General features: G+C 47.3%; 4 protein-coding genes across 4 annotated transcripts; 1 reads left to right on the top strand and 3 right to left on the bottom strand.

The window, feature by feature from the left end:
- Positions 1–583: 583 nt before the first annotated feature.
- Positions 584–4,628, top strand: F5J12DRAFT_784372 (uncharacterized protein; the record flags this gene model as incomplete). The annotated part of the gene is made up of 17 exons (XM_051743009.1): positions 584–720; positions 784–1,024; positions 1,070–1,171; positions 1,279–1,372; positions 1,394–1,482; positions 1,537–1,712; positions 1,763–1,925; positions 1,976–2,121; positions 2,173–2,236; positions 2,426–2,515; positions 2,611–2,809; positions 2,837–3,040; positions 3,220–3,621; positions 3,679–3,734; positions 4,099–4,122; positions 4,175–4,323; positions 4,481–4,628. 17 exons carry the CDS (start codon positions 584–586, stop codon positions 4,626–4,628), a joined length of 2,484 nt encoding a protein of 827 aa, XP_051597953.1.
- An 11,164-nt stretch (positions 4,629–15,792) lies between these two features.
- On the bottom strand, positions 15,793–16,815 carry F5J12DRAFT_928543 (uncharacterized protein; the record flags this gene model as incomplete). The annotated part of the gene is made up of 3 exons (XM_051749445.1): positions 16,370–16,815; positions 16,037–16,301; positions 15,793–15,903 (listed from the first exon to the last, which is right to left on the bottom strand). The coding sequence occupies exons 1-3, from the start codon at positions 16,726–16,728 to the stop codon at positions 15,793–15,795; spliced, it is 735 nt and encodes a 244-aa protein (XP_051597952.1). The 5' UTR covers positions 16,729–16,815.
- A 3,083-nt stretch (positions 16,816–19,898) lies between these two features.
- On the bottom strand, positions 19,899–20,583 carry F5J12DRAFT_928542 (uncharacterized protein; the record flags this gene model as incomplete). The annotated part of the gene is made up of 5 exons (XM_051749444.1): positions 19,899–20,015; positions 20,041–20,190; positions 20,241–20,352; positions 20,405–20,421; positions 20,473–20,583. 5 exons carry the CDS (start codon positions 20,581–20,583, stop codon positions 19,899–19,901), a joined length of 507 nt encoding a protein of 168 aa, XP_051597951.1.
- Positions 20,584–21,622: 1,039 nt separating this feature from the next.
- On the bottom strand, positions 21,623–24,098 carry F5J12DRAFT_256898 (WD40-repeat-containing domain protein). The gene is made up of 8 exons (XM_051738616.1): positions 23,707–24,098; positions 23,467–23,637; positions 23,332–23,409; positions 23,088–23,282; positions 22,821–23,039; positions 22,706–22,771; positions 22,576–22,650; positions 21,623–22,511 (listed from the first exon to the last, which is right to left on the bottom strand). The coding sequence occupies exons 1-8, from the start codon at positions 23,920–23,922 to the stop codon at positions 21,627–21,629; spliced, it is 1,905 nt and encodes a 634-aa protein (XP_051597950.1). The 5' UTR covers positions 23,923–24,098; the 3' UTR covers positions 21,623–21,626.
- Positions 24,099–24,645: the final 547 nt, after the last annotated feature.

Below are 24,645 nucleotides of genomic sequence, written 5' to 3'. Positions count from 1 at the left end.
GGACAGCTAGTATGATGTCTGTTGAAGAGAATAGACTTCTCCGGCATTCTCCCATGTCAATTAAGGTTACATTTCAGTGTCTAGTCCATTCTTGCATGCCAGTTGATCAGACAGTTTCCCAAGATGGCTAAGGTTGTTAGTCAATCATGAGATTTCCATCCCTAAGCCACATGCAAAGGCAGTGCCTCTCAGACTTCATGGATCTGGGATCAGGCAATGTGCATTGAGACACTGTGGATAGTATAGGCACTATGGGCATGATGTAGGACAAGGCTTTTTGCAAGTGCTCATTCATTTCATTGATCTCTAGGCAATGTGCAGGTGCCAGCACTGAAATCATGTGCCAGATCCTAAAACAGCATTACCATAGTTGGTGGTCAGACCTTGCTAGCACATGTCAGCTGCATGTATTTGTTGTGATCAAAACCCTTCTGCATTGCAACATTCATCATGGGGAAGTCAAAGATCACACCAGCAGGACCTGCTACAAGAGTGACCCAGGTGACCTGGCAAAGAGTGAAAACCACCTGAGGATATAGGGATAAGATGGTAAAAGTAGCACCCAGAAAGTGGGTGCCAGGCCATGCAACTCAGCCTCCTGTGCAGCCTGGCTCTGTTATCCTGGATCACCTGGACTGCCTGTTGGATGATGTGGGTGAACAACTGCCTTCCAATAATGATGTATTACCTGCAACACCTTCTAAACCTCAGAAAAGTCAGGTGTGTGGAATGCTGCATTGCCCAACAAACCTGCAATGACAGTGTCACACAATTGTAGAATAGTTATCTGCAGCAGTGGTTTCCACACCAACAGCATTATCTAGCCATCCTGTTGAACATGGAGGCCCCACCTGAGCCAAGGGATTGTGTCCTGTGTGGAGCAGATGGAATTTTCCAGTGCACTGAGGGTGCCCATCAGCCAGTCTTCTGCACCATGTGTTGCCAGGCAGAACACAAGCACCAGCCATTCCACAGGGTGGAACAATGGAATGGAACATTCTTTGAGGAATCATCACTGCAGCTGGTAAGCAGCTGAATCATGATGGTTGTTCCTGTATTTACCATTCAGGCCAGTTTGGTACTGCATGTTGGGCATGGTGGGAAGCACTGCCCAGCCAGTGGTTGTTCAAATGATGAAGTCACAACTGAGGAGGAAGATGATTGGGAGGATGTGGATCAAGATGGTTGTCCACCAAATTTGCAAGCCCTGAGGAACTGAAGCTGTCTAATTGTTGTGCACACCAATGGAATACACTACTGCAATGTGTGGTATTGTAGATGCCCTGGGGCAGAGGATTCACACATACAGCTGATGCAGGCTGGGATGTTGCCTGCTACCACAAAGGCCACAAGGACTGCATTTACCTTCCAAGTACTTGATGACTCTGTTCAGGACAATGTGGAATGTGGTACCTCAGCAATGAATTTCTACAGCAAACTTTGCTGCATAACCTCCAATGCCTTTCCTCATCTGGTGCCAATGTGTCCTATTTGTTGAATTGTATCACTGCAACACAACTCTTAGCTGGATGATAGGATAGGCACAGGGAACTTCTGAGAGTTGCTAGGATGTGGTGGCTCCTGAAACTACTGAAATGGCAGGGATCCCACATGAGTGCAGAAGATGCCAGCCCCAGGGAATTAGTGTTATTCTGTCCAGCATGTCCCCAACCCAACATCAACATTCCTGAAGATGCAACAGATTATTCCCAGTGAGTAATACCATGAACACCACCAGCCATTTATACACTGTGTAATCCAGTTGGACACTGGCAAGAAGCTTGGTCATGGATGGGAATTTCAAGGCAGAGCATATGCATCCAAAGGACACTGGCAGCAAAGCCTGGTTGATGGATGGAAAGGGGTACATGGTTGCATCACAGCCATACAAGGAATATTTGAGCAGCACTAAAAATGTGGTTGAGGTGGGTGATGTGTAGGAATGTATTACCTGATGGACTGATCACACTACAAGATCTCAGATTGCAGCAATCATTGGGCAGTTAATCAAGCAAATGCCAACCAGCAGCAGCTCACATCTACAGGAATAGGTGGATGTGCCTGTGCATGGCATGGCTGTTTTGTGCTGCATGCAATGGTCAACTTCCAGAAGGGCAAACAGTATGAATAACCTTGTAACAATGTATGACAATATTGACATCAACATCACAGGCAGGTTAACATGGATTATGCACTTGTGCATGCCATCAGCCATGGCACAGTCCCTGGCCAGCAAGTGATACATTTCTATGATATTAACTGCCAGTATAGCAAAGGTTTAGAATGACAGCTACATGCCAATGCCTATATATCCATGCCAGATGGCATGTGGATCTGCCCTGGCATTGGGTTGTGGCATGTTCATGGCCACCACACAGAATGCTTTGCATGATATGCTCCCAATTTCATTGTGGGCACTGGCCAGGTGGATGGGGAGATCATGGAAACCTTGTGGTCCTCCCTGAATATCATTTCCCCATCTGCTAGAGGCATGGCTACTCCCCATCAGCAGGAGGTACTTGATTTCCAAATGAATGATAGCAATTTCCTGAAAATGGTCAGAATGCATAAGTCTAGTGCTTGTATCAGACATGGTTGCATGGCTAACAGGCTACAGCAATGAGACTCAAGTGGAAACTCAAGGTTGCTGAGGAATCTTATTTAGTGGTTGAAGGCAGGTTTGCTGATTTGAATGGTAATGTCCCACTGGCAATCAGCCAATCATGGGGGGAAGAAGTGGCAGTGGCATTGGACAACCAGCTGTCAAGGCCACAGGCCATGGATATATATGAAGTCAGGCTGCAGAAAGGTAGGTATTGAAGGTTATCCTGGACAGGATTTGGGCTGAGTGGTATTGAAGCTCCCTCTGCAAAGGCAATCAAGATAGATTTACTGGCCATCCCTCAGCCAGGGCATTCACAGGGTATGGTGACCTGGATTGTGAAGGCATTGAAGATAGAGGAAGCACAAATCCAGCTTGCAGTGGCATGCTGGCACATCACCTCAAGAGCAACAGAAGCTCAAAATCTCACCATTGCATGTCACCATGATCATCTCCAGTCCCATATACATGGCATTTTCAACACTGCTGAAAAGCTATTGGGGACAGATCCAAGGATGCCAAGCTGTGCTGGCCATCTAACCTGCATGATCCAGAAACCATTGCATTGCCACTTCCATTCAATGTTGGCAAAGATCATTTTGAATGATCTGGCCTAGGGTATGTGACACTAATGGAGCTGCAACTGTGGCAAGGACAGGCCAATGATTGTCTTCATGAACTGTGGCTTGTGCTTGCAGAGAAGGCAGTCATCTTTCAAACTGACATTTGCCATGGAAGTAATTACCACATGGCCATGTGTGCCTGGGGAAGGGTGGCCAATGCTGAAGCAGCTGTGCAATGTCATGCCACTGTGTACTGCCAGTGCCACATTCAAATGGGCAGGTTAGGGGCTGGGCCAGACATCCTGGAGCAATACAAAGAGTTGAATGACTCCAACCTAACTATCAGTATGGCAGTATCTGACCCAAATGCCAGAGGTCACAGGGATGATACCCTACCTTGGATCTGGACAATGGATGTACCAAGGGACATGGCCACTAATGATTGGATGTCAGAATGTGAGAGGAGCAATCACATGGCAGCAGCATCTGAGATTTACTTATCATTTTCTCTAGTTTACAGGGTCAATTGGCTCCAGATGAGAGCACTGTGGGACAGATGGAAGGAGGAGGTTCAGCTGTTGGAATGCAAGTAGGAGTGGACTAGAAACTTCTTTGAAAACAAGGTAAGATTTTGGACTGGCAGAAAGGCTGCCACATTGGCAAAGGGACAGGCCAGGCCAGCATGCTATGCCACATGGCAATACCAGATGTATGGCAGATTAGCATGTCTTCTGTGAACCATTTCCATCTAGAGACCACTAGCTATCTGCAACAACATCATTCTTGAGATCTCCCAAATGATGCTGGGGTTATCAATTGTATATTGGTTGGTGTAGTTGAATGCAAGCTAAGCATTTGCTAATGAGTACTGCCTTAATGGCAGATGCATGCCACCATGCAAAGCCATGGGAAAGTTGGCCAATGCTTATATAGTATGACATCTCATCTTTCATGCTGGTAAGTCATGTCATCAACGTTCACCATGGCTGAACTCTCCATGGCTGTACAGTACTTGGGAATGAGGTTTTGTTGCCTTGTCACTGCCATGAAGAAGCTGGATTGGTCTGAATACTGGCACACAAGTTGGTATCAACATTTCCTGGCAGAAGTGGTAAGCCACTGTTCCTGTGGTGGTGCAATGGTTGATAGTGGTACAGGGTACAATGGAGCATCTGATGAGTGTGGCATCTCACCATCCCATTACCCTAATCATGCCACTCACAGCCAACAGGCTGTTAACATACCTGAACAATGGCAATTGAAGTCCCCACAACATTTTAGCTTTCATCAAAAGCTTGAATCCCTGCCTGACAAGGATTAAGGAGTGCCATGTCAAACTGGCCACTATCATGGCCCATGCATGGTGGCAGAATGACAGTGGCAAAGTGGAATTGGGATATGAGAGGAGACCACTGCAGGACATAATGCAGAAGCTGCAGAATTTTTTGCAGGAGTATTGGTAAGTGGCAGCACACCTTTGCTCACTTCCAACTCACCCATGGTATCAGAATGGCAGCATTTTGCCACCCCTGCTTATTAATTCACACCCATCACCCACTGCCAAACATGCTGCACTACACATGATGTGCACAGAAGGCTTGAAGGATATCAATCAGGAGTTATCATATCTTTCCAAGTTAATCTTACATTCACAGGAGCAGATGTCATCACTGGAAGCTGTTACCCAATCTAAACTTGCTTTACAGGTTGTGTGGGTGGAGTCAGTGTCAAAGGTGTGGGAATGAATATACAGCTGCTGTACATATTATCAACCATCTATAATGAGTTTCCTTTGGGGCTGGTAGCTTTACATTATTAGAATCAATGCTGGTAAATGTATAGAGGCATTCCCATGATCACTGTGTCTTTTGTGTACTCTTCTCCCCATGGCCCCAATCATGTCAATGTCATTCTTGGGCCAGCAGTCTATAAAGCCATCCACCAGGTTCACAGTCAGATATCCATGATGTGCCAGTGCCATTGAACCATCTCTGGCACAGTGCTCCAAAACTGCCCATTCAACAATGCCACTAGTGAAACAGGCTGGTAATCTGGACCTTGATTCATGTTGCCAGCAGTATCAGAAATGTGCAACCCCCAATTGGAACATGTGGAAGGAGCTGATATCTTCTGTAATGTATATTTCAGCAGCATTCACAGCTGTTCAAGGTTGTGTTCTGGCCAGGCCACATTCCAAAATGCTGATGAGGCTGTGGTCTCATTGCTGCAGAGAGCTTCTATGCTGCATTTAGTTCAATGTTGCCACATTAGTCACTACAATTGCTGACAACATTGGCCACACAATTGCCACAGCTGGAGGGATCTGTGCCATGTGTGTTCCTTGTGTCTCTGGACAGTATCCCACTTGTTGCTGGTGGATTCCCTTAACTTCCCCAACCTGATTGCATTAGAAATGTCTGGTACCAGCACATTCCCATCCAACTATCTACTTTCTGACCAGCTTGCAGAGTACATGTGCTGCTGAGTTCTCCATGAGACACATCCTTGCACTGCCACTGTCCCACCATAACCTCTTGAACTCGAGGTCCAGACATGTATTGTGCTCAATCAAATGGCAGCAACACTGGCCCAGGCCTATCATAATCCCCATATGCCATTTTAAGAGTGCTGCCACGTGTCCTGCTAACATTTATTGCAGTTCCCTCTGGCATTGAATTAATCAGGCTGTCAGAAAGCCTATCACCTCGAGAAACAGGTTTCAATTTGAACTGGGAGGCCCACATCCTTTCCACTCATCCACCATATCTGAGTGGGTATTTGGACATTCCTGCAATCATTCTGGGTGAAGGGGATGCAATTGCTTTGTGGTATCTACCCAGTGCAATGTCCCAATCAATGCAGGTAGGCATTGTGATGTATCCTGCTGTCCTCAGTTCACAACCCTACCAAGGACCAGATGGTGGGAGCTATTCCCCCACTCTCCAATATGTTGACTTGAAGCATATCTGATGGTTCCTGGTGAACATCACCCAATTACTTTCCAGTGGATCACCATTTTCTGGCAGGCTGCTTAGAGCTTTTGCCAGCCCAGCATCAACTTGGTCATGCCATGAGGGTCATCCTCATGCTTTATCTCAAAATACTTATTGCTAATGTTGTAGACACTGGCACACCAGCCTTCCATATCTGCTGACCTTGCAGCTCCAGCTGCTCAGCAATGGATCCATGCCATCCAAATGCCATTAGCAATTCTCTCTGCTACACTTTCAATTATGCACCCTCCTTTGTACAATGCCAGTCACCAAGCCATGTGGCAGCTGACTGAGTGGTCTACCATGAATGATCCCAAAATGTCAGCAGCACTCCAACACTGGCCAACAGTTTACACCAACATCTCCATGATTGCTAACTGGTTGGCTCCCCTCCATCATGACCCACAATCCCATGCTGACTGGTATGACATGCTCATTAGTGTTGGCAATTATTCTGAATGTGTTCTTGACATTCACTCTCTTGGTCTTCAATTCAATTGCTGGCCTGGCACTGTTGTAGCCTTTTCTGGCCAGCTTTTGCAGCATGGTGTGAATGATGTGAGTGGCAACTGTTGCTCACTAGCATTCTACATGCAGGACAATATTCACAACTGGCTTGGAGTCCCTCAAAGCAATTGGATGTGTGTTCCATTGGTGTGGCAGGCTCTCACAGGCATGTAAATCACCCATGGCACCCTGTATTGTATTGTATTGGTCCTTATTTAATGCCCCAGGCATCCAGTATTTGATTGGCACAATCCCAGTTTGAATGAAATCTATGAAATCAATGCAATATTACTAGCCACCCTTCTGTGATCATATGAAGTATAGGTTATGATCTTATACTGGTGGTAAGATATGCAGTATACTGACAATTCATGCTATGCTTCATGTCCATATCTATAGTACCCTAGCTATGTGCTGCTGTATACAGAACTATCTGTGCTGGATGCCACATGCTGACATGAATCCTACTCAATCCTGATGTGTGCCACAGTATGTTGGGTCAATGCCATTGGCTGCTGAGAACTGCTGGTTTATTCCTCTGCATCTAACTGTGTGCTGCTGTATGCAGAACCATCCATGCCACACATCAAGCCTTGATGTGGATCCTAAGCCAGTCAGGTGTTTGCCACTGTATGCCATGCCCATGCCACCAGCTGCCAGGCATCCCTGTCAAGTCTAGCTGACTTGGCCACATTGCTGGCATGTGCTGAGCAATATCCACTGGCTGCTGTGACCCTCCAGGGACTTATGGAGCAGGTGCCACCAGGTGCTGCAGTACATGTTGCCACAACTTCCCCATGAATTATGCTGCATGCTGCAATGTGCCATAATGCAGAATGCCATATCTTCCAGCTGCTACTGCTTCTGAATACATGGTGCTGCATCCCAGTTTGTGGTACTGAATGCCAACCTTTTAAGCTATGCCAATTCTGGTAGTATCTGCAAGGGGTAGGTGTGCAGGGTATGCTGGTAATATTTGCTCTGGAGTGGCTGGCACACCACAGTTTGCTTCAGAACATATGCCAAAAGCTTACCCTGGAGGGCCATTGCATGCTCCTGAGTGCTCTGAAATGCTATGGTATGCTCTGGCACATGTGCCACAGTTTGCTTTGCAATTTGCTCTAGAGTGTCTGCCATGCCACACCTTGGTTTGGAACATATGCTGCAGCTTATTCCAGAGGGCCATTGACTGCTCTGGAGTTCTCTGGAATGCTATAGTATGCTCTGTCACATGTCCCACAGTTTACTCCAGAATTTGCTGTGGAGTGGCTGGAATGCTGCAGCTTATCCTGGAGGGCCATGGCATGCTCTGGCACATGTCCCACAGTTTACTCCAGAATTTGCTCTGGAATGCTATGGTATGCTCTGGCACATGTGCCATAGTGTGTCCCAGAATTTGCTCTGGAGTGGCTGGCATGCTGTGGCACATGCTATGGTATACTCTGGCACATGTGCTGCAGTGTGCTCTGGAATTTGCTCTGGATTGGTTGGCATGCCACAGCTTACCCCAGAGGACAATGGCATGCTCCACCATTTGCTCCAGAGTGGCTGGCTTGCCACAGCTCACTTAGGAACATATGCCACAGCTCACCCCAGAGGGCCATGGTATGCCCTGGAGTGCTCCAAAATCTTACAACATTACACTGCTGAGCTATCCCAAAGCATGTCAAGGTCTTGTGCCAACTTCCAGTGCTGATCTGCACATGCCACAGCATGCCACTGGATAGGTGACATCTCACACTAGGCTACTCCAGGTACTACAGGGACAATTTGATTGTGGCCTACTCATGTGTTATTTGATAATAGAAGCTGGGCTGGTCCATACAGAAGGGGGATGACTCAGTGTAGGGCTTGACCTCCACTGGCCCATGGGACACAGCAAATTGTCAGCCTCTGCTGGCCCTGTCATATGGTACAATGTAGGTACATTATGTGGTTAGAATATGTTAAATTGGTTGTCCACAGCCACTTACCTCATCTACAGAGGGATCAGTGGATGCCATGGGTCCACCTAACTCAGGAGCTGGTGATTCCTGTTATGTTTCACCCCTATTTCTTCTTTTCACTTAGTGTTTACCTCATGTTTGACCTGTTGGACTATCTTTCCTTTTCGAGCCATCTCCTCTCTGATCTGATGGCTCACTATCTCCACCACTAGCATTACTTGCTCTTTACATGCTTAGGACATGTGTCACTATTGTTCAACCAATAGCATAGTCACCTCATTACATGCAGATGCCTCATGGTCTGTCTCTTGTGTAGTATTTAGGCTGTTGGCTCAAGTCCTGGAAACCCAGACTTGAGCTGCTCAATCATATGCAGCATTCTCTCAGAACTTCACCCTCAGTGTCCCTAACCCAGACCACTCTTACTGGTGTTGACCAAATCCTTTGTCATTTACAAAGGTTACTGCAGCCATTGCTCAGTAGAAACCCATTGTCTGCATTTGAGCTCTCCCTACATCTTGACTTCAGTCGAGCATAACAAAAGCTCAAGTCTACCAGCCTTTGGCTGAATTGGTCACTGTTTAGTGCACCACCATGAACCCCTGAAATAACTGACATTGGGCACTGTTGCAACCCACTCATGAAGAATTGTCCTCTGATGAAGAACAGGAGATCACTGTCACCAACACCTCCTCCAATGAACCCAAACAACCAGATAGAGGATTCACTGCTGGTATCCTCTTGAACCTCTTTACTCAGTCCCTTGCCATGCTTGGTACTCCCATCCCACCAGTACCTGCCACCACACTTCCTACACCCCCACCCCCACCTCTGAACACAATGTCCAGTTCATCATCAAAGGCAATGGTTGGCACTATCACCACCAAGGCCACTGAATTGAAGATTGGTGCCCTGTCTGATTTTGACAACAACCAGAAGAATGCTATGAGTTGGCTGTACTCCATACAGACCTACCTCTTAGTAAATGAAGAAATTTATGACAGTGACACCAAAAAGGTTGTCTACACCCTGTCATATATGAAGAAAGGTGTTGCTCATTCCTGGGCAGCAACCTTCCAGAAAATGTCTCTGGAAAAGAACCCCCTGAGTTTCAGCTCCTTTGCTAATTTTACAAAAGATTTCAAGAACTCTTTCACATCCTCTGACACTGCTGGTACTGCAATTGCCAAGTTGCATACCATGAAACAGAAAGATTTTGTGGAACAATACATCACCAACTTTTGAACTGCTGCCACTGACTCTACCATCATGGAAGACATCATCTTGACTGAGTTCTTTTCACAAGGACTCAGACCCTTCATCATGAACCACATCCATATGATGGAAACCACTCCCACAAAGGTCACTGAGTGGTATACACAGGCACAAAAGTTCGATGCAAAGTGGAGGAAGGTAAATGAGTTCTCTGGAAGAAAGGAAAAGAGAATGTTCTATCCCAAGAACAATCTCACTGAAGAAAAAGATCCAAATGCCATGGATGTGGATGGAGTGAGACTCTCCAAAGAAGAAAGAGACTGTCACATCAAGGAGGGAAGATGTTTTGGTTGTGGAAACAAAGGACACCTCTCTCAAGAATGTCCAGACAAAGGGAAAACTCCCCAGAAGAAGATAAAGAAAATCTGCAAAATTGTGGAGGTCAAAGAAAGTGACGATGAAGAAAAAGTTGCTGGCCCCTCCATTGCCTTGGTGGATATTACTAGGGCACTTGGAAAGGGTTTTTAGAAGGGTACTCTGCATTGATGCCAGATGTTCCCCACACTAAGGACAGTCCCATTTCTGTTGCACCTGTACTAGTATCTTCCACCCCAGATTGTACTATGCAAATCCCCATTACACTCTACACATCAGAAGGAACTAAGAGAGCTGTCAACACCACTGCACTGGTTGACTCTGGTGCTGAAATATCTTGCATCAACTGGGGATTCATGCAGAAGCATCAAATTCCTACTCAACGACTCACAGAACCCATCCATGCCAAAAACACAGATGGAACTCAAAATTCCAAGGGAAAAATCCTGTTCTCTGCCACTCTTTACTTCAGGATCGAAGGACTTGTCCATCAGTCTTTCTTCCACATCATCAACTGTGGAACAGAAAACATTATCCTAGGCCTCCCTTGGCTTCAAGAAAACAATCCCATTGTCAATTGGAGAATGGGTACTCTCTCCATCAATGAAAAGACCAACAGGTCTAAAGAACTGAAATGCAACATCTCTTCTGTTGCAGTTGAAGAACCCACCATAAACCTTGTGTGCCCCATTGAAAAGAAAGGGATAAACAAGTTTATGGATTACAAAGAACCAGAAGACAAAACCATCCAAGCACACTTTGTGATGTCAGTGGGGAAACTAGAAGAAGCTAAGAAAATTAATCCAAACAATAGTCTTCTTTGAAAGATCACTATGGCCACTGAGTTGGCCCAAGAAGAACACAAAAAGAAACTGAAAGCTGTCCTCCCAGAAGAATACAAGGATTTTGCCTCAGTTTTTGAAAAACCCTCCAATGGGGTCCTACCTCCATTGCAACCTTATGATCATGCCATCAACCTTGTTGAGAACTTCATCCCCAAGGTGGCTAAAGCATACCCACTCTCTCCCTCCAAAAGAGAGTCTGCCAAGAAATTCATCAAAGAAAATCTTTGAGAAGGAAAGATCTGCCCCTTGAAGTCTCCTCAAGCCACACCCTTCTTTTTTGTACAAAAGAAGGATGGCTCCCTCCACCCCTGCCAAGATTATTGTTATCTGGACAAAAACATGGTGAAGGATGCATATCCCCTTCCCCTCATTTCAGACCTCATTGATAAACTTAAGGGAGCATCTATCTTCACAAAGATGGATGTAAGATCAGGCTACAATAATGTCCACATCAAAGAAGGAGACCAATGGAAAGCCACATTTATCATGCATAAAGGACTCTTTGAACCAACTGTCATGTTCTTCAGGTTGTGCAACTCCCCTGCCACCTTCCAACAATTCATGAATGACTCATTTAGAGACATGATCGCTAAAGGATGGCTGGTCACCTACATGGATGACCTCCTTATCTTCTCCACCAACCCAGAAGAACATAAGCAAAGAACTTGTCATGTTCTTGAATGAATGAGGGAGCTGTCACTCCCCCTCAAGTTGGAAAAATGCCACTTCAATCTCTCTGAGGTTGAATACCTTGGAATGACCATCAAGGAGAATACCATCACCATGGATCCCGTAAAGGTCCAAGGTATTGCAGATTGGCCTGTCCCAAAGAAGGTCAAGGATGTGCAATCCTTCTTAGGATTTGCAAACTTTTACAGAAGATTCATCCCCTATTACCCGGACATTGCCTGACCTCTAATCAACCTCACCAAGAAGACAACTGCTTGGGAGTGGTTGAAGAAATGCCAAACTGCCTTTGATCTCCTAAAAAGGATCTTCATGGCACAACTGATCCTTCGAATGCCCAACACTTCTTGGCCATTTGCAATAACAACTGACATGTCCAAATATGCAACTGGAGGCATTCTCCTCCAAGAAGACTCCAATGGCCAGTGGCAACCCTGTGCCTTCATTTCCCAGTCCTTTAACCCTGCAGAGTGGAACCATGACATCTATGATAGGGAATTACATCAGTAGACCACTTTGTGAGCTGGTAGTCCTAGGGAATCTGGCCAGCAAAAGTGATTTACTGATGTACTAGGGGTTATTCATGGGTTAAAGTCTTGGAGACATTACCTCCATGGATTGCCATTCCTGGTCAAGGTGTTCACTGATCACAAGAATTTGACCTAATTTAAGGCACCCCAGAATCTAAACTGTTGCCAGGCATGCTGGCTACTAGACCTTGCAGACTTTGATCTGCAACTCAAACATGTCCCAGGCAAAGACCTGGCTGCTCCTGATGCACTCTCCTGACGACCTGACTGCATTCCCAATGATGATGAAGATAACAAAGGAGTTACCCTTCTCCCACAGACACTGTTTGTTAATCTCATTGACACAGCTCTCACTCAAAAGGTCATGTCCTCCTCCATGAAAGACCCTGTGGTCCAGACAGCACTTCATGCCATTGAAAACATTGATATGCCACTTCCATTCAAATCCCACCTCTCCAATTGGAGATTTGATAATGGGGTATTACTTTATAAAGCCCAGATTTACATCCCAGACAACCCTGCCCTCCACCAAATTGTCATATCCAACCACCATGACCACCCCTCTGCTGGACACCCCAGTGTCTTAAAAACCCAACAGCTTGTCTCCTCTGAGTTCTGGTGGCCTGGACTTGCTTCATTTGTCTGGAACTATGTTGACAGCTGTGCTATATGCCAGCAAAATAAAGTAAACATCCACCCAATGACACCACCCCTTACACCCATCCCCTCAACCTCAACCCACCCCTTCCAGCAGATCTCTTGCAATCTGGTTACTGACCTTCCCCTTTCTAAGGGATATGACTCTCTCTTGGTCATGGTCAACCATGGGCTTACAAAGGGGGTAATTTTAACACCCACAAAGAAAACTGCCTCTGCTGCTGACATTGTGGCATTCTTTTTCAAGAAAGTCTACTCCCATTTCAGGTTGTACAACAAAATCATATCCAACAGAGGCCCTCAGTTTGCCTCCACATTTGCAAAAGAGCTCACTTCCCTCCTAGGATACTCCCTTGCCCTCTCAATGGCATATCACCCTCAGATGGATGGAGAAATGGAATGCATAAATCAGGAAGTTGAAACATACCTCTGAATCTTCTGCCAGAATGACCCCACCTCATGGGTGGACAACCTCCCCATGGCAGAATTCATGCATAATCACTGCCCTCACTCTGTCACCCATCAATCACCCTTCTACCTCATGTATGGGTATGAACCAAAACCCCTCCCATCCCTTATCACAGAAACCCACCTTCCTGCCACCAAGTCTGGACTCAAGGAACTCCAAAATGCTAGAGAAGAAGCCATCACAGCACATGATCTAGCTAGAAAAACAATGAAGGACCACTTATCACAACCCTTCTCCCCTTTCCAGAAAGGAGATAAGGTCTGGCTTGAGGCACAAAATTTGAAATGCTCCTATGAAAATAGAAAGATCACCCCAAAACAAGAAGGACCCTTTGTCATCTCCAAGGTTCTATCTCTGATTACCTACTGCCTCACAATTCCCACATGATGGAAGATCCATAACGTCTTCCATGCCTCCCTTTTATCATCCTACCATGAAAATGACATTCACAGGCCAAACTTCCCAGCTCCACCACCTGACCTGATCAATGAGGAAGAAGAATACAAGGTTGAGGCAATAGTTGGCCATAAAAGGTCAGGCCATGGACATGCCTTTTTAATCAAATGGAAGGGTTATCCTTCATCTGAAAACTCATGGCAGAAAGAAACACACACTTCCCTAAGGATTTTCCCCCCTCAGAAACAACCCACTCAACACTCTACTCACACCATCAGAAGAATCCTCATAGAAATGCCCCCTCATCATTACACTTACCCCCATGAACCTTCTCACCACCACACCCCCTTCACTCATTGCCAATGACAGCCTGCTAGTGATCAGATGATCACTTTATATCACCTTTTCATCACCAACCCCACCATCATCAGCACTGTCTATCATGAGGTTGATGAAAACTCCCCTCTCAATCTAGTTTATCATGCCACCATCCAAGCCCTTTGGCTTGAGTAGTTGTCCTGATACATCAATCAACAGAATCCTCTTCTGTCCCCTGCATGCACCATTCTAAATGAAATAGCATATGAACAAGTTCCTCTTCTCCTCTGACTCTTTGATATGCTCAGTGGAGCTGACCTCATCTACAACATTCATCAGTACCCCACTTTGATTGCTCCTCCCCCTCCTGGGTCTAGAAGACCTTTGACTGCAACCTCCCCTCCAGTCTCCTCCATGTCCCCCCTCTGGTGTCATCACCATTATCCTCCCAATCCTCCCACTTGTCTCACTCTCTCAGAAGAGCTGATAGACCTTGTGCCTGCTGCTTGTCAGGCCCTAACCCACAACCTTGCAAGTCTCATGACTCCCCATCTGAAGTTGATCCCAAGACTGCCTTTGGTGTCTCCAGAGCCGAACTTGACTATACCCTAAACATCATTGAGACTCTCACACAGTTGCCCCCATCTCCTGTGTTGAATGCACTCGCTGAGGCTGATTGTCCTCTTACCCCTTCCGATCCATGCTATCATCAAACATGTTATGTCTGCTGCTGTCTTGGACACGTTCACATTAATTGTGGACTTTATGAGTGTCCACTCTGTCATGAGACTCATCCTGGGCATACCCAGACTCAATGCCTGTCCTTATGCCCTTGCTGCCTGCTACAAGACAGAATTGCCACCCCTGGAGTGGTAGATGATCATACCCTCATTGGGAGTGAGGATGACAACTTATATGACAACAATTTTGATTTTGATGTCTCCACCATTAGCAACATGACCAGAGAGCCTTATGGAGAGTAGTTGAAGTCAGGGACTTCAACACTTAGAAAGGGGGTAATGTTATGTTTCACCCCTATTTCTTCTTTTCACTTAGTGTTTACCTCATGTTTGACCTGTTGGACTATCTTTCCTTTTCAAGCCATCTCCTCTCTGATCTGATGGCTTGCTATCTCCACCACTAGCATTACTTGCTCTTTACATGCTTAGGACATGTGTCACTATTGTTCAACCAATAGTGTAGTCACCTTGTTACATGCAGATGCCTCATGGTCTGTCTCTTGTGTAGTATTTAGGCTGTCAGCTCAAGTCCTGGAAACCCAGACTTGAGCTACTCAATCATATGCAGCATTCTCTCAGAACTTCACCCTCAGTGTCCCTAACCCAGACCACTCTTACCAGCATTGACCAAATCCTTTGTCATTTACAAAGGTTACTGCAGCTGTTGCTCAGTAGAAACCCATTGTCTGCATTTGAACTCTCCCTACATCTTGACTTTGGTCAAGCATAACAATTCCTATGATCAGTCTCCAAATCAGTATTCTACAGAATGGAAAATAATGAACTCACATTTTCATGAGTGCATGCATGTTTACAGTGTCCATCCTCTATGGTTCCAAGTCACCTTTTCACCATTGCTTGGATAACAGCTGCATGACAAGTGAGTTTTTCCAAGCTGTGGCCTGTGTGGGGTCTGGCCTGGGAGGATCAAAGGTGTTCCTTTTCTTCTTCAGTCCCAACCTCCACAAAATGACAGTACATCTGCAAAACTACCCAAGGGAATGAGCAGGTTATACCTGCCTCCGTTTGGAAGTGACTTGTCATAAGGCTCGCTAAGACACTTGTTGGCCAATGAGAGGGCTCACTCAAGTGCGAAAGAGCTGTTAACAGCCGCGTCGCGTAGCTGTTTCCCAGATGTGGGGTGGAAATCGCTTCTGATCGACGCGACGGCGCAGCGCTGACTCAGCGCTGACCCCATCCCTTTGCGTAAGCTCCCAATCATACCACGAATGCCAATATGGTTTCTCGGATCGGAGCCACACGTCGTCGTCCACATCCCCCTCAATCAGTCTGAGCCAAAGCGCTTGTCGCATCCGGCAGTGGTAGTGGCGCATCCTGCCCATCAAGTCCTGAATGACATCGAAGATAAACAACATCCTCCATTCTTTTGGCGGTTCCCCTTCAGACCGCCGTCGGATAAAGCTCTCGTCATCTGCCAAGGCACTACCCTGCTGGGACCTGCTGCTAAAAAAGGTCACCCTCATCGTCGATGAAAACCGCGTGTCCGCGTCATACAGCCCACTCACATAACATCCTGGGACATCCGGACGACCGTGCTGGTGCTACTGTCAAGTCCTTCCAAACTGCCACCAGAATGTGAACGTTGGAAGCTGGTATATGCGGCGTCCTTGGACATGAGTGAAGTACCCAAGTTGGACACGAACGACGACGGACGCCACCCACGCTGGGCAACGCGCCGGTCACCATTAGAAGAGTTGGTGAGCATGCTCGGGTATGCATTCTCTGAACACGACGGAGGGTAACTGAAGGACATGATAAACGAAGGGATCGTTTCGTTGCGATAGCTGGGTGAGGGGCAATTAGCACGATCGTGCAATAGAATGGCTTTTATGCCGAAAGTAAGCACTGGTTGGTGGGCGCACATCACACATGAGACCGTTTTAAGGAACGACAGGGCTCTGTCAGTACTTCATTTCTAGTCTAGCTTTATCGGAATGCAGTGTTCAAGGTGGTTTCAGGATCTACATGTGAGGTTCACAGCAAACTGCGCCATCTGATTGATCGATGGAGGTATGTAGGTCTGTCATATGCGTTTGAGGTGTATTCATAACCAACGAAACAGGTAATCCTGGACACATGGTCCACCGCGCACTGCGGAATCACAAATTAATTCCCCACCCGACGCTGACAACAAGTTCGACATAACTCGGGAGTGTTATTCCTGCTCTGACAACGAATCATAAGACAGGTACCTGATCATACTGCCAAAATGACGAATCCAATCGACCAACTGTGCTAGGACTTGAGCATAGTCGTCGGTTGCGTGTATGTTGGCAAAGGGGGTGAACTGTGACATGAACTGGATAGCAAGATCCATAGCTGACTAGCAGTGGGGGGGAAATGGCGATTTCCATCGCCTTTTAAATTGTGAGGGATGTACGACGCGCCAGTGATGGAAGAGGTTGACGGAAACTTACTGGGTGCACGACACATGGTTCCGACGCACTGTTGTCCCATCCCATTTGCTTACGAGCAAGGAGGAGGATGTCTGCACACAGGAATTTCCCTCATAAGGGCCTCCGTAAGTTTGGGGTATCCATTGCAATATACGGAACCATGGGAATTAGGCAAGGAGCGGAGGAGAATGTTTGAGACGTTACTGTAAAAAGGAAGCCAGCATCCGTCATGGATGGGCGAGCCGTGGTGCCAGTAACCTTTCCCTTCGGCGACTGCAGTGACCTGCCAATATGAGGACAGGAGGGAATTTACATAAGGTTGCCCAGTCCCATCGAAGAAAAGCCTTATCGTTTTCGCTTCCAGCCCTGCCAGGTACTACTCAATCAACTTCGATTGAGAGCTGACCAAGTCACAGTGGGCTGATAGTGCACCAGGGCCGCAGTGGGCCCGCCGTCACTATGTGCCTGCCCACGGCAATTACGGTGAGCCCCCCTTCGCTAAATGTCGTTTAAGTATGACTTTAATGATTCCCCAGGCTAAATAATCCATACATCGGTGTCCTTCCCCGTCAGACCGACCTTGGGTTATCACAATCATACTATATCAGTCAAAATATAGGTGAGCTTCTATACATGACATCCGTCCTGCTGGCCCATCATCTCCAAATCTTTTGCTAATGGACTCTTCCACAACGTAAGGGTAACAAACATGTAAACGGTAAGGGCCATTTCCCGAGCTCGCCTTAGGATGGGGACAGCTTGAGAAAAGTAAGAAAAAGGGCCACTTTACATGATCACGATTTGAGACTATTTCGTAGAGGCCTGGAAATGTCAACCGGAATGTTGACTGAACGCCGTTCCACCGTAAATTCCTGAGGTCAACCCACGTTAACCCAATCTATCCACTCTGCTATGGCGAGAAACACGACCACACAAGGACAATGGAGCGAACTCCTCAGCCGTATGGACGGTGTTAAGGTAAAAAAATAACACCATGTAACAAAGCCAACGTACTTCAGGTAGCCTTGATACTATCCACGAGTGAGAAGAGATTGTAAGTACGAAATATGAGATTGATATGTCACACGGATATCCCATGCCCAATGCTTGGTAAAGGGCAAACTGGTAGTGAGGTCCATGGTCAACTCACCCTTCAGAGTGATTCCACAGGTAGATTGCAAGCAGCGTCCATGAGTTTATGAGGAGCATGGCCAAGGAAGGCAAAAAAAGTGACAAGAACACACGATTAATGTACTTTTTTAGACGAAGCTTAGGAGCTCGCCATGCCACTACTCGAGTCATCAGGAATTGATAGGCCAGGGGGGGAGTAGGATTTTGAATACTTATCACTGATAGAAGGAAGTAGATAGTCATCCGTGTCCCTGATGAATACGTGGAATTTACATTCCTGATGATGTCCACGAATAGAACAGTGCTTAATACTCACCTGATAAGTATGTATTACAGGGTTAGGAATCATCAGGGGAAGAGTACCCCGGCGTTCGGGCATTTGAGAGTAAGATGAAACCGATAGAACCCACACGAATAAAACCGACGGCATCACACTGCAGTGGCACGATGTAAATGTCGGTTGTCGACATGTGCCTTGTTGTTTAGTACAATATGAGGCTCCTGAGGATGAGGAGGATGTTCGCATTCGGAACCTTACCGGACTTGGAGGGGCTTGGAACCTCGCCTTGGCGGATTGACTAGACGGGTCTTCTAATTAGCGATCAAGTGGCCCTGCCTCTTTACCACCACGGAGTAGATGCCGGTGGAAAAGAATGTAGGACGTGTGAGAATCAAACAATGAGGCTAGCGCTTGTGATGCAGCGGCTACTCGTCATACGTGTGTGTCTATGATTGCCAGCCATTTCCGTGAGGATCTGGGGGAGGCCCGACTGGTCTAAAACTCAAGAACTTCAAAGATCACTGCGTGAGGGAAAGTTATTGCCTCACATACTCTAGTAATTCAGGAGACAATCCTGAGGCTGTAATTAACTTCCTCTGCATTGCGTGTAGTATGAGGTCCTTGAGGATACGTGGCTACGGGCTGCTGGTGTTAGAGCGAATAGCAGAAAACAGTGGCGGCAACTACCGAAAACGAATCCCACGATTACTTGTGAAATCCCTGGTTATGATCATGGATGTTGAACCAATGATAGAAAGGTGAAGAAGACTTGTTACAAGGGAATCTCATGGGCTGCGCTGCCTGAGCATATGGCATGTCTACAGGTTTTACCTGGACCTAAAACTGGCTCACAAAGAACCGCATCATACGATTCTTCAGAATGTATGGCCTATATTGTGCAAGTAGGTATACTGAGAAAACAAACAGAGAATCCGAGGTACAAATTTATGGAACGCAGCAGATGGTGACACTACAGATGAACGTCATTCCTTCTCTGCCCCCAAAGACGTGGCATGCAGCAGATGATGGCTAACACAGACGCCAAGGCGGAAACGTCAAGCATGGTACTCAGGCGCTGGATCGAATGCACTCCGCCCCTCAGACGAATGGAGATGCCCATTGTGATCCACCGAGGACTCGATACCATCATCATTGATAGGCTGTGGCGAGCCGGTCTAGGTGTCACGTCAATAAGGATTAAGGTGCACAAGCCTCGTTCGTACCCTCTTAATCTTCGAGCGACCCGTCACAGCCGAGGTTATGCCTCAACGTCAAACCCATTTCGTTCAAGTGCACGTTGTGGTGTTCTTCTATTGACAATGCACCCTCGTATTTCATGAGCACCTGATAGTATCAATGGGAATATCACTGGGAACATGCTCGCCACTATGAGGCTACATGCAACGGCCGGGGAGTCTGCTATCACGACGATTTCGACGATGCGGATGATGATCACACCCAGGCGAGGGATAGCAGCCAGGATGGCAAAAGTACGAGGACCAATGGCACGGATACGTCCCTGCATAGCTCAACCAACATGAATACGTGGCAGAGAGAAGGGTGCCTTACTTGTAACTCCTCAGAGGTCAACCCACTGTAGCGCAAATGCATCAACTCGACCATGGCCAGAAGCATAAGTGCACACAGGACGATATAGGTATTGTCGGCGCGGATGTTTGGGCTGCGTGGACGATGTTAGAGTAACAGTAGTGCATGTAGTGACACTGGCATACTTCAGGTAGCTTCGATACTATCCGCAAATGAGAGGACACCATAGATACGGGAAGAGGGAGTGACATACCGCGTCAATATCCCATTCCCAATACTCAATCAAATATGCCAGGGCGTGAGCGTAGTCATCGGTTGCGCGTATGGGAGCGAGTTGCAAGATGAATTGGATAGCAAGATCCATAGCTGGGTAGCGGTGAGGGGACAGATGGGACGGTTTCCTTCGCCTCCTTTTAAATTGTGAACAGTGGATGGACGCGCTAGCGATGGGAAGGGTTGACGGAAACCTGCAGCTCGTCCGTACATTTGCTCATAAGCAAGGAGGAGGATGTTCACATCTGGTAATTTTCTTGATGAGGCTACAAGTGCGGTGCAAGCTGGTCCCCCACTGGAGTTGGTGGCGCAATTACGGACCCTCAGTTGTCTCAGACACTCACGGACACCACGCGTAGAGAGGAGGAGGATGTTGAAAAATTACCGTAAAAAGGAAACATTCGAGTTCCTCGCAGAATTCATATTAAATGAAGGGTCCATAGTCGATTGAACGCAGAGTCGCGACCCAGGTATGAGGATGATGTCCCCACATAGAAATAAACCCGAATATGTAAATTTTTTGTGAGACCAGGAACCTTTCCGGTCCGCCGCCCTTGTGGTTTTAGCATGCAGCCACGTGTTGGAGTGACATGCACTGGCGTTGATCTAGAAAAAAGGATGCATTATGAGGATGAGGATGATGATAATGATAAAAACTTGCCATAGGAGGGAAAAGAAGCCAGGACTGACATCACGCAAAAAATTGACAGAACCGGTATACTGCATGACCGCCACAGCATGGGATTACAAACTCACCTTCGGCAAGAATGGCACACGCTGCAGTACTATTTCAACCAAACCAGAGTTTTCGTGTCCCGTTTGACGATTGGCATACCAGGATGTTGAAGTAGCCCAAGTTTCTTTCCGCCGGGGCGGGCGAGCGGACTGCGCCGCCGGCCAATTGCATGTCCTTACATAGGGGTACTACAGCTTGTCGCCATCCTTGATACGATCTCATACCATGATACTTTTCGTAGGTTGACGTGCTGGAAGGACATAAACCTGCGAATAGAAGTCAAACTGGGATCAAACAGGTGGTTATTTGAATCTTGACATCCGGAAAAAGATGCTCTCATCACGCTGACCGACTTTCGAAACTAAATTGGGCTGAGTTCCTAATGGCACTAGAACCACCTAGTGTATCCTTGCATTCCATAGGCAGATACATCCACCTTCAGTTCCTGATACAATCTGCCTGCCATCAGGTGAAAATGTAACACAACGAACCCAGCCAGCATTTCCTTTTAGAGGTGCGCCAAGACGGTCACCGTTGTGCGCATCCCAGAGAAAGGCGTTGGCGTCCATAGAACCCGATACTAACTGCGCTCCACACGGAGAGAACGCGACCGAGGTGACTTCATCACCGTGCCCTTCGAGATGATGGTCAACTTGAGAGCTGTTGCGCACATCCCATATACAGAGACTCTTATCCTCAGAACTCGACGCGACTTTCCTCCCATCCGGGGAAAAGGCAACTGACCAAACCATACCAGTGTGCCCTTCGAAAGGGCGCCCCACCTGTACTCCGGCGCGCAAATCCCATAAACGAAGGGTCTTGTCATAGGAACCAGATGCAATTGTGCAATCACGAGAAACTGCAACCGACTGTATTTTGTCAGTATGCCCTATGAGTGCGCGGACTTTAGCTCTGGTTTGGACATCCCACAGACAGATGGTTTGGTCAGCAGAACCCGAGACTACTCCACTGCCGTTCGGAGAAAACACGACCGAGAACACCCTCCCAGCGTGCCCTTGCAGAGGTGGGCCGCTCTGCACACCCGTCCGCGCGTTCCACAGGCGAATAGTGCTGTCATAAGAACCTGACGCAATCAACTCTCCATTCGGCGAGAATGCAACTGATCGAACCCAGTCCAGGTGGCCTGTAAAGAGAGAACCAACTTGTGTTCGACTGTGCACATCCCACTGGCAAACCAAACGGTTAGCAGAGCCTGATATAATACGCCTGCCATCAGGTGAGAAGGCCATTGACAAAATCTTGTCAGCATGCCCCTTAAGTGTCTGAATGTGTACCAAGCACGTAGTGAGTTAAGTGCCCCTAGATTGAAATAATAATTGGACCCACTGTACATGGAAGCAAACAATCATCGACCGTGATTGGAGTTGTTCGTGGACCGCCACCAGCAGAGGACAAACGCGACTGAAGCGTACTCGATCAGAAAGTTAGAAATCACACCAAATGTCACAGGACAGACCACAGTATTTACGGTGAGGGGATACGCATGGACAGAAGGTCTAGATGTGGCAGGGCCAAACGCGTGCTGCAAAACTCAGCGAGGACACAGAAAATCTGAAGGGTCAAATACAGACCACAGCTCTCCGAACCTTCTCCACGATGGCCTCTATCGTAGGGCGCAATGAAGGATCCATTCTCCAGCATGAAGTGCATATATCCCACCATGGATCCGTCATGCGAAATTCTGTCAAGCCCGCAGGGGGGCGATGTGGCAATGGCCCCCATGATATCCTATACACCACACTGGCCATGTTGAAACAATCATGAAAAGGTCGTGATCGTGTAAACAATTCCTATAGATACAATGAACATCACCACAAAGGAGAGGCCAGAAGGCATACCAGAGCCGTCATTCCAAATGCCCATACATCAGCTGCACTTGACGTACATCCATCATTTAGGAGCTCTGGGGCCATCCAAGGAAACGAGCCTCCGCGGATGTCCTCAGTGGTCATGTTGAAGCTGGATATACTTAAGGTGGAAAGACCGAAGTCGCCCAATAGTGCCCGGCGATCACTGGACACCAGCACATTTGGCTATCGAAGGATGAGTCAAATAGAAAAGTGATAAACCGAGCACGCTTACACCCTTCAGATCTCCGTGGACTACTGGACCTAACTCATGACTATGAAGATAGTACAGTCCGTTTGCGATGTCTTGAAGCTAAACGAGTACGTCAAGTGGTGCGAAAGTAAACGGAATACCCTCAGTTCGACTCACCAGCGGCCGTGGATCATTTGCTGTGTCTTGGACATATGTGTGTGCGTCCCCCATCGGCATCCACTCAGATATTATCGAAATTGTGGAGTCAAATTCTGTGGAGATCCCGAACAAGGGAACGATGTTCTCGTGATGCAGTTTCGACCATGTATGTACCTCTCGAAACAGACGCTGAATGGGGAAAGACTCAGACCAAGCCATGTGACGAACATCTGGAATCGGAACCTTGCAAGTACGTACCTTCAACTCAGCCTCAGTCCCCGACATTGCAGTGTGGAAGGTTTTGATTGCCACTTCGGTACCGTTTGAAATCAAAGTACCTCGGTACACGATGGCAGTACTGCCACGCAGGGGCCCGCTTCTCCAGTCGCGGATAATTTGACCGCTGAGATCGATACTATATTCGGATGCCGATGCCCGAGCACAGTACTCGCGTAAGAGAGAGGATTGGTTCATTGCTTATTGTTGATGCGGGGTGTGTTATAGCGGCGCTACTTTCAAATCAGTGATAGCCGCCCGGTGAGATGGCTACACGTTAAGAATCTAAAATTCGCATGACCCCGTGCTCTCCTGGAACACGTGGAGATGGGGTTGGTCATGCCACTGCCAACAAGCGCTCTTCTGGAGGCATGCGTTCTGGAGTGAGGTGAAGCTGATGGGAAAACCCGATTCCTTTTCCATCAAGAACGACTGACCGTCATATAACAACGAAGGCTTCCATCCTTGAGGACGCAGAAACAATTTCCTGAAACATAACTCATGAGAATGGTTGGACATGGTTCAAATATGGCCCCTTCGTCTAGGTAGGTCTTATAGAATGTCGTGAAAACACCTACTTGGGCCAACGACTCGATCTATCAGGACACTGTCGATCACAAGAGGTTGTCGAGTTTATCCAGACAGTAAGTGTGAACAGTAATCAGTGGTTTCTGTTGCGAACGATGCCAGCGTACATGCATCGTGCTCGGCTTCGATTCGAGCGGAACCCTTGTGGATCAGGTCTACCCTCGTTTACAGTAAAGCACCCGGCTCGCAAGCTCTGAACAGTGAAACCCTCCGATCCGATTTCCTGCTTGTATTGAATTTCCTCCGAAATTCGACCAGGACGAGACGACGTGGAATCCGGGCTCGATGTTGAACACGATAGACGAGCGGTAGAGCGCAATTTAAATGCCTCGA

Source organism: Pisolithus orientalis (genome assembly GCF_024613125.1).
Source record: "Pisolithus orientalis strain OTSU chromosome Unknown F5J12scaffold_25, whole genome shotgun sequence".
NCBI lineage: Eukaryota > Fungi > Basidiomycota > Agaricomycetes > Boletales > Pisolithaceae > Pisolithus > Pisolithus orientalis.
Note: the sequence above shows the minus strand (reverse complement) of the source record. Positions and strands in the feature narration are given on the sequence as shown.

Bases quoted from the DNA above. Each gene is read 5' to 3' on its own strand.
- F5J12DRAFT_256898 (XM_051738616.1), bottom strand. From the start codon at position 23,922: ATGAACCAATCCTCTCTCTTACGCGAGTACTGTGCTCGGGCATCGGCA. The intron at 23,410-23,466 runs GTGAGTCGAACT...GTACTCGTTTAG, and splicing joins CAAATGATCCACGGCCGCTG to CTTCAAGACATCGCAAACGG. The intron at 22,651-22,705 runs GTCTGTCCTGTG...AGTACGCTTCAG, and splicing joins CCCTCACCGTAAATACTGTG to TCGCGTTTGTCCTCTGCTGG.